Source organism: Tetrao urogallus (genome assembly GCF_951394365.1).
Source record: "Tetrao urogallus genome assembly, chromosome: 5".
In the NCBI taxonomy this organism is placed as follows: Eukaryota; Metazoa; Chordata; class Aves; order Galliformes; family Phasianidae; genus Tetrao; species Tetrao urogallus.
The window spans coordinates 847,928-858,136 of NC_136818.1; the positions used below are offsets into that span (position 1 = coordinate 847,928).

Genomic DNA, 10,209 nt, shown 5'->3' on the forward strand with positions numbered 1-10,209 from the left:
CCATCAGCCTGCTCTAGACATGAGGTCTATACCCTCAGTGCATTCTTTACTATTTCATAGAATCGTATCATAGAATCACAGCATGGCCTGGGTTGCAAAGGAGCACAACGCTCATCAGTTCCAACCCTCTGCTGTGTGCAGGTCGCCAACCAGCAGCCCAGGCTGCCCAGAGCCACATCCAGCCTGGCCTTGGATGCCTGCAGGGATGGGGCATCTTAAGCTGACTTGATGACTGCTTTCATTGGTTGTTGTCGCTGCAGATGATAAAGTCGAGGCCAGTTGTGTGCTGCAGATACGGCTGGCAGGGCAGGCCCATCCTGACACACTGAAACCATCAGGATGCTGTGTAACAGCAGGAAATTGTGGTTAATTTGTTCCCTTAGAATGATCCATTTCTATTGGAATCCCACTCTTCTTCTATAGTTGTTGCTATTCCACATCTTCCATTTGAAACAAAAGGGGCTGGACTCAAAAATACTTTTTTTTTACCATGGCTGTGCCACAGGTCACACAGGGACATGCACTTCCAGCATAGCTGATGGCAAACCAGAGCCTCATGCCATCATGGAATAAATGAAGGGGAAACTTGGAAACAGAAAGATAAAAAAATAATGTATGTGCTTCAGAGGCAGCACGTACTTTGTGCCACAGGCAGACAAAAAGTTATCTTTCTGTAAGTAAAATTTGGGAAAGAATGTGATATCCATATTTAGTCACCGAGCTCCAGGGTTACACAGCCACGTTCGTCACATGGCCGACAGTAAATGGCGCCTATAATTGCCCGGTGTCTTAAGATTTCACATAAATAGGTTGAATGGGATTAGTTCTGGTTTCGGTTACAAGGAAGGATTTTCAGTTAACGGAGGGCTTTAGTAGATGGCTCATTTACAGAACTGATCTAAAAGTGATTTCACCCTTCTCAACAGTAGCACTGCTTTTTGCTTTCCTCAAAATTTGAGGTCCTGCATACATAAGCTCAGAAAGAAATGTCTTTCTCCCCAAATCTGGGGCAAGAAGGACATTTTGGGAATTGCACATCTGTCTTTTGGATGACAGCTGAAAATACACCGTAATTAAAAATCATCCCAGTTCAACCATCTTTCTTGTAAGCAGAGGCAAACCCAGGCTGTTTGGTGGCTTTGCTGAGCACACTGATGCTACTCAACTATTTTTCTGCTGCTAGGAAGCAGACTGCAGTATGTTGTGCTGTTCAGTTTACACAAATCTAGATCAAGGCATCACCTTTGTTTTATACAGCAGCAGAAATTCCAAACTGATCAGTCCAATTCTCAATTTGAGGAGTTCTGCTTTTTTAGCCAGGAAATTCAGCTGGCTTCAGGCATCCACAGGAATGCCTTGATAGTGAAACCAGTATTTCTCCCCATAATGTCACCTTTTTCCTTTCCCTCTCCCACTGCTGTGAGGCCAAGCACCCCAGAGTGCTGGTGACCCAGAGCAGCCCAGCACTGATCTGAGGGCATTGCCAGCCTGCATCACCCATCAGTCTGCTCACACTGATCTCATTCTTATTTCAGTACAGTGCAGTTGCAATGCACAGCATCACTGGGAACACCTGGAACTAGGCTCAGCTTGGTTGAGATTGGGGTTTTCAGCAGGAAGGGATTTTGGTTAGGGCCGGTTTTCACCTCGAGGTGCTTGCAGATAAGCTATGCACGTGAGGCAGCCTTGTGCCATGGCTTCATCCCAGGCTGTGGAGTGCTAGCCCTGATTCCTGCTTGAATGCGGAGATGGAATTGTCACTGTTTGATGGGCTATTTTTATTAAACAGGCCTTATATCACTGTAGCAGAAATATGAGGTCACGGCTTGAAGCAGTGATTGAGCACCTGGTGGGAAGGCAGGGTCAACCCAGGGGGAGCTCAGGTGCATGAAATGCAATGCAATGCAATGCAATGCAATGTACCTGAGTGACTGGAAGGGCTGGAGCCAGGATCCATCCCTTTCCAGCCCTCATTTAAGAGTTGGCAGTGGAAGTGAGGCTTTCCAAAGGTGAGCAACCTCTTTTCATTATTTCTGTTCCCCCTGCTCTTGTATTTGAGCGAATCATCTCTTGCTGCAGCTTGGGACCTTGCTGCTCTGCTGTTGCTACACTTTCCATCACGTTACATATTGCTAATAAAATCCTAGCCGGTCTTTCCAGCTCATTAATATGCAGTAGCAGGTCATATGAAAATGATTATCAAGCTGTATTAGACTTGTATTTATTCAACTTTTCTCATATATGCTCCGAAGAGGCAGAGTGGATCTGATTCCAGAAAGCGTTCTCCACTTGGCCCTTGGGCTAAGCAATAACTTTTATTTGAAGGCAAAGTTATTTGAGTCACTGATGATAACCTTACCAAAGAGACTATTGCTGAAATAGAACAGGAAATAATACTAATATATATATATATATATGTGAAACTTTCTTTTTTATGACACCTTGGGTAAATTATTTTTAGCACTTCTAAAGAAGGAGAGGAAAGCCTGGCAGACTCAAAGGAAGTGGAAGCTGGGGTTTATTTCAAATCGTAGAAACAATAGAGCCCTTTGACATATTCTTAGCTCCAGTGTGGGAACATTGCTGATAATTATAGCCCTTCAAAATCCCATCCCACCAAGAAATGGGTTAGAACTGCAAGTTAATGTCAAGTGTTTGAATCTGTTGTTGTTCCTGCTCTGTAAAGAGAGAGAGAGGGGAAGGAGGAAGATGGTTGGGAATGATGGCAGCCCCAGGAATTCAGCCCCTGAGGAGGGCTGCGGGGGGCAGGCAGTATCAGGCAGCCCCAGCTGAACGCACCCAGGAACACAGGGCTCCTTCCTGAGGGGGAAACCTTCTGCTCTTTGCTCCCAGTGGAAGGGAAGGAACCACTTGTAAGACATCTGGAAGAATTGATGAGGGACATCTCAGTATATGTGTGGTAGCGGGGCTGGATGCGATAAGCCGAGAGGTGAGTTGCAGATTCTACAGCAGTGTTCATTTTTCTGTGACAATTAAAGACTTGTTTTAAGTGTCCTGCACATTTTGCATGGTACAGGCATGTCCTCAAGGCATAGGGAAGAACTTGGAAGCAGTTCCTGGGCGGGGAAGGGGAGCTCCATGCACAGGCCGGCTGCTGCCCTGTGCTGCGCTGCCTGCCATCCCCTGCTCTGCCTGTCCTCCTGTTGTGTTGTATCTCAGGTTCTACAAAACCTGAGTGTTTCAGTTGTGTCTAATTGTAATGCATTCCTGGACCTTTAAAAAAAAAAAATAATGCCTAGAAGGTTCTCTTCCCATTTCCAAGAGAAGTTGCATACACAGCATCATTTTTGATCCTCACTGTTCTTAAAAGCCTCCAGTGATCTGCACCCCTCAACCTCCATGCAACCCAGCCCCGTTTTCCTCCATCACTCCTCCCAGTCTCCCCAGCTGCAGCCCAGTCCTGCTGCCCTCATCCTGCCACAGTCCAGGGAATGTGACTGCCTTACCTTCTCCAGGGCGATCCTTATCCAATAGCACTCTGTCTGCTCCTTGGGCTTTAAGCTGGCCTGCTGCTTGGCCTTCCTCGTGGCTGAGTAGTTCTCAGTGTCCTTAGGCTGCTGTCTGTATGTCCGTGAAGGCAGCCATCTCGCTGCATGCTGCCCTGGAGCAGAGCAGCAGCCCCACAGCACACCTACACTTGTATGTACACATCCCAGGGAATATTTGTCCTTTTGTAGCAACACGGCACTGATGATTCACTGCAATCACAGATGCTTTTCTGAGGACTTGTCACAGAGTCAACTCTTGTTCTCCCAGCAAGCATGAAGATGGCTATTTTTGTTAGAAGAGCCATTTTGAGAGGCCTTATTAAATTGGTTGTTTTTTGGTCAGGTTACTTTTACTGGGTGAGTTTGACCTGAATTCTAGCCATGCCCTCCACCGTGCTTGAAGCTCCTTCTCATGCAGCTGTTGCATTCAGATTCCAGATTGGCTCAACGTGGGACAGACCTGGTGCCCATGCTGGAGGACAGAGGGGATGGGATTTAGGATTTGTTGTTCCTGCTTCTGAGCCGTACAGTCAGCCTCGAGACATCAGCTCAGTGCTACCGACTGCGGTTGGACTAGATGATCTTAAGAGATCTCTTCCAGACTTAATGATTCTATGGCTCCAAGCCCTGCTGTACCCTCTAGACAAAGCATTGGCTGTCTTCTTCTGTCCCCATTGCTGGTGGCACCTGGAGACCACGTGGGGATGGGGTGGCATGGGCTCATCCCTGTGCTGCCGCTGCTGTTTCCTCTGTGCCAAAAGCAGTCTCTGACCTTCGAGGCTGATATACATCAGGAATTCACAGGTTTTAAAAGACACTTTCTTTGTTCCAATATGAGTGCACATTTCTTCTGCAGAAAGAAATCTGAGATAACTTGAGTATAAAGGATGATATATAAAGCCAAGTTTTATTCTATCCAGTCTCAGTAATTTTCCTCATAAATACTTCTCGGTATTATGAAATATTGCTTGCAGCAGAAATTGGGTATGTTGGGGCTGTACTATTTTATCTTGCTAAACACCGAGGCAGTCTGCGTTCAGAGCCTGCTGCATTTATCCTATTAATGTATTAGCAGGACTCCTTTGCTTTGTGTTATTTAATAGAAGGTTTTTATTTGATATGATCAAATCCATCTGTGTCTAAATGGAACTCCCTTAAAGATATACTGTGCAACAGTGCATCAGGGTGTAAAAACGCTTTTGTTTTTGAAGTTACACCAAAAGCACGCCAGTAATATCTGCAGGATTTGCATGAGCCTGCTTTGTCTGTGCCCCGCAGCTCTGATGGCGTGATACCCAAAGACATTTGCTTGAAGAAACAGCTGTGCAGCCAGCAGTATGGGGGGATCTGTTATTTGCACTGATTACCAACAGCACAGGCTCAGGCTCACCAGCAGCAGCCCCTCCCCTGCCCCATTTTTTCCCAAGTTATCAGAGTCCACTGTAAACATGTAGAGGTTGAATAACCAAAGGGACGTGTGCCTGGCCCACTGGGAGGCCCACACTGACAGCCAGAGCACATCCCCAGCACTGCAGGGACACGCACCATGCCCTCAGCTGTCACACGGCTGGGGTCTGCCTGCCATCCCAGCAGGACGCTGACACAGCCCTGCTTACAGCCTTGGCAGGGCACAGACATGCAATGGAAAAATAGTACTGCAGTCATGCAAAAGCTTTGACTTAACCCAAAAACCTCTTAGGAAGTTTTTTTTTGGCTGATTTTGGGAATGCTTTTGTTCCCAAAATTTGAGGGTTATTTGTGAGCAGGGATCAGGACAATCAGAAGCCTTCTGCAGGCACTTTGCAGCCTCCCCCAGCCATGGTTCTGCATTCTGGGCCTTTAACAGCATGCAGATGCTGAGTGCTCACCTACCACTTCTGGTCCTGACAACTGCAAAGCATGTCAGGCACGCTCCATTGCATGAACACAGAGACAAAAGCCATCTGACTTACAATCTACGTTGCTGTGTATATTACCGAGCTGTGTTTAGATCAGTACGTTGCTGCTGACAACATTTAGTGTGAATTACCTGCAGGTTGTGGGTAGGAGGATGGGGAATGGCTCTGCACACACTGGGGGTGCCTGGATGGTGGAGCAGTTCTGGTGCAGGAGGCTGAGCTGAGTGCCCTGTGGCTTTACCCCTATAGACACATGTATCTGAACACAGTCTGAACCAGTATCACCTGCCAGTTCAAAATCAGATACAGAGCATGGCACCAATGGGGTCTTTATGGCTGAGCAAGGAATAATTTGTTTTTATTTTCAGTGCATAAACTAAGATACGTGCAAACACACACAGGGCAGTGTTCCTCTTCAGCATCGCCGATGGCATATTTATCTCTAGTATTCACCATGCTAAGCTTTAATATTTTAATGCAACAAATAATTGCTTTCTACTTCCACAGAGCAATTATCTTAGATCCTCTGTATTCCTATTTACAACCTCGAAAGATTCAGATTTATCAATTTAACTGAACGAGTGAATTTTGCACCGTGGTTGGTCTCCTGCCTTGACAGTGACTGCACAGGGCCGTGCAGTGGGTGTCCTGCTGGGTCTGTGGCTGCACGTGGGCCAGGGCCAGGCTGTCCCGTCCCAGGGCTGGGCTCCTCATGGCCACAGGGTCTCCCCACCCTCAATCCATTGCGTTCTCATGCAACCTCTGTAGATGGTTCCTCCACAGCCATCCATCCTCTGCTGCCTTCAGGTATCAGTGTGCTTTGAGATGCTATCGTGGGACTCTGGTGAGCCCTCAAGGGCTGTTCTCTCTCCAGTTTCTCCTGTAACAGACAGTTCTGACAGCCCAGTCTTCATCTTCCTACTGCTTTGACCTTGAGTTAGTTTATCCCTTCCTTCTCTGCGTGTTTTAAATCTTGCATACAAACTATTAAGGCTTTCCTACAATAAATCATTAACCTGAATATAGTTAACTGAAATGCTTATTAACGTCTCTCTGCATAATCCATTTAACAGAATTACTCTTGCTTATTCAGGCAACCTAAAGAGGTCCGTGCTTTTGTCTACCAGCTTCAGCATTAGAGCTTGTAATTATTTCTGGTTAATGCAGCCCTGGGTGTTAGCAAATGTTGGTTTATGCATTTCAGCATAGTACTTTTCCTAATCTCTTGTATTAATTAGAGATAGTGATATAGCATTACTTTGCTCCTTTATATTCACTACCAGGAGAGATGTCTGAATGTAATCCCATCTGCGCCGAGAGCGCGCTCACTTTCACAACTGCTAAGTGTGACAAACCTTAGGATTACGTGGAAGTAATCACGGCGTTAAGGAAAGTGCTGCACGTGGGCAGAGGTGGTGTGGGGCTGGGGAGGTGGCACAGGGCTCCCTGGGGGCACCATCAGTGGGTTGGAGTCCTTCCCTATTCTCACGTCTGGGCCTCCTTCTCCTCCAGGATTCTTTCACATCATGCCCCATCCCTGCAGACTCCCGAGCTCAGGGATGGGGCTCTGGGCACGCGGTGGAGCTGTGGGTGTCCCTGTTCATTGCAGCGAGTGGGACCATGTGGCCCTTAGTGGTCCCCTCCAGCTCAAACGATTCTGTGCTCCTATGACTGGTCAGCCAGCTTTGGGAGCCACAGCTCTTCCTGTCGCTGACACAGTAGATGTATCTTTCCCCATTAATTCACCTAGCACCTTCATGCCGAAACAATGCAGCTATGATTTAATAAGCTTTACAAACACAGTGATGGTTCGTATGCAGCAAATCAGATTTACATAATTTTCCACTGGCTTTTAAAGCCACTGAAATTCAAATTATCTTTACTTGGGGAAACTCTTTTAATATGCTAAAACGAAATACCACCTACATTATGCTTGGGTTTGCTAGCTTGCCTTTTCCAACGCATTAAATGTTGATTTGTCATGGCGGTTTATCACAGAAAGTTCCTTTTTAATGAGAAGGGAGGGGAGTGCCCTGTAGTTAGTCATGGCTGGAAGCCCTTGAAGGAACAAAAGGGGAAGCTTTAACGTCTAGAATGAATTTGGTCGTATTGTGTTGTTGCTTTGTGTACTGCTGGGATGGGCACCACCTTGGCCCTCTCTTGCTGCAGCTCAGCACCCACAGGCAATTCCCCATCCTTGTCCCAGGCAGGCTGTGGGTCATTTTTAACTCCATGCAATAAATAAGGCCCAGAATCCCTCCGTGGTGTTCTCAGCTCCTCCACCTCGGGATATTTCATGCTTTTGTGATTCTGAGAAGGATGTGCAGAGCTGATGAATCAACAGATTTTGCAGCTCGGATCTGAGTTTCACCTACACAGCCAACGTCTGCTTGTGCAGGTGGCACTGGGTGTAAGGCTCACACAGCTTTTGTGTTTTGGAATAGGCAGAAGCAGTGCAGTATCAAAAGCAAACACTCTTACCAGCATTCAGCGCTGTGGCGGCAGTGGGTGCTGGGGCCTCATGGACCCCATTTCTCCCCTCACCTCCACTGCACACCTCCAGTGCTCACCTTGTGTCCAACCCCACCTCACTGATGTCGGTACTCCCAGCTGGGTGTTGGGTTCCCCATCATCCCCCTGGGATTTTACAGGAGCAAAAGCAATGGTTCCTGCTTAAGCCTCCTCCTGTGGGCCAGCAGCCGGCTGCTCACCATCATCTCACAGCTCAACACATTTCTTGACTCTGTATGCATGCATTCACTGCAATATTTAATTAGGGATTTGAGAGAGCCTTCCTATTAAAGCAAGTAAATACAATCTCTTCAAACAGATTGACAATAAATACGCATCTCTATGGCTCAGCACAGCGTTCAAGCTTTGGCTCCGAAAGTTAAGCAGAAAACATGTTGTTGTCCAACAGAGCTAAATATATTCCCCTCTCGTTGGTATTAGTGATTTTGATGCTCAGTAACTTAAAAACAGATGCATCATTCAGATGTTTAAACACAAAGCACCCATCTGATGTTAAGTGCTCGCCTTTCGGAGTGCTGGATCACGGGCTGCGCTCTGTGTCACGGCCAGCAGCAGCACTGCTGCTGGAGGGCTTGGCGACCTCCGCCTCGTCTCTCCTGTATTCAGATTAACACTTCTGCTGCTCTGATGTTATCATAGAAGAATGAATTGTAAGCGTTTGGGACATGAGGGTAGGAGAGGCCCCCTAACCCTTTTCTCTTCTCTCTGCAGCTCCCAGTACGGCCCAGTATGGGATCACCGGGGACGCCGAGGTCCTGTTCTCCTGCTGGTACCTTGTGTTGACACTGTCCTCCCTCACCAGCATATTCTACCTGAAGAACATCATTCTGCACTGAGTGTAAAGAACCCTAAAAGGCTTTTAAGGATTCTCTGAAAGTGCTGATGACTGGATCTGATCTGGTAGAGTTTGTTAAAAGCAGCGTGGGATATAATCAGCAGTGCTTGCGTGGGGATGATCGCCTTCTGTAGAATTGCTCATTATGTAAATACCTTAATTCTACTCCTTTTTTGATTAGCTGCATTACCTTGTGAAGCAGTACACATTGTCCTTTTTTAAGACGTGAAAGCTCTGAAGTTACTTTTAGAGGGTATTAATTGTGATTTCATGTTTGTAATCTACAAGTTTTCAAAAGCATTCAGTCATGGTCTGCTGAACTGCAGACCGTAGTTTACAAAAAAAAAAAAAAAAGGAGAATATTGCAGTAAAATGGGCTTCTTTAAGGCTGCAATACAACATTCAGTTCCCTTCTTAAATAACATTCTCTCCACATGTACACAGGAACTTTTTTTTTTTTTAATTAAAAAAAAAATCAAATAATCTTGCCTTCAAAATATTTCTTCGGAATACTACACATATCTAGATTTTCTTCCAGCATGATATTCAGGTTTCAAGAATGAGCCTTGTATTATAACTGCATTGTGCAGTACTGCTTTTTGATTTCTTCCTTTTTCCTGCAAATTCAGCATGGGTGTGCCTTCATAAAACACTATTTTCCTCTTCCTTTCCAACAAATCTGGAATGTGCTTTGGGAAATGCTACAGCATCCTTTTGAGCATAACCGATCTCTGAGGACGAAGGTGCTATTGGTTAGGCAGAAGGCCTCCTCTCCCATCTCCAGTGGGTAATGGGACTGCTTCAGTGCATTTTTAGGCAATCAGACAAGGATAGCACCGGTCCCTTTTCGTTTCCCCCCTACTAAGCGGTGGACGATCTGCATTAAGAACGAGTTTCCCCACTACAAAAGAGAATGCAAATTATTTTGAGACATCTTTTGAATGTAAGAAGGTTTCCCGTAGTCATTCTAAATCAGAATTCCTAAGTGGCTGTAAGTGTGAGGAGCTGAATCATCCCTTTTGTATTACTGGCAAAAATATGATGTGAATTGGTATTTTTCTTGCACTTAATTTTGTACTGGTTTGGCTAATTTAGCAATGATAAAGGATGCTTTTAAGTATTAGATATCTGAAAATACATAAAGTATCAAGCAGAATTTTATATATATACATATATATATAAAATACAGATATATATTAAAACGAGGTTGCTCCAATAACCGTACTGAAGTGCATGCTGCCGTCAGTGACGCATCTACAGACAGGACTTCATTCCTGATGTACACACACTGTACAGATAGCTTACCACAGCAGTTTAGTCATCATACACCATCTCCTAGGACTGCAGTCTATCAAGATAAGGCTCGCATTAAACTCAATGAAGGATCAAGTTTCAAAAGAGCATCTAGAATCACTATTTTTTTCTAAGCAGCCCC

General features: G+C 45.7%; 1 protein-coding gene across 1 annotated transcript in view; it reads left to right on the forward strand.

The window, feature by feature from the left end:
- The window catches only part of NEGR1 (neuronal growth regulator 1), a gene marked incomplete at both ends in the record, with an annotated part of 170,738 nt that extends 161,963 nt beyond the window's left edge, over positions 1–8,775 (forward strand). The window contains one exon of the mRNA XM_079536595.1: positions 8,651–8,775. Within this exon, the coding sequence (XP_079392721.1) occupies positions 8,651–8,775 (125 nt within the window). The remainder of the gene's footprint in view (positions 1–8,650) is intronic.
- Positions 8,776–10,209: the final 1,434 nt, after the last annotated feature.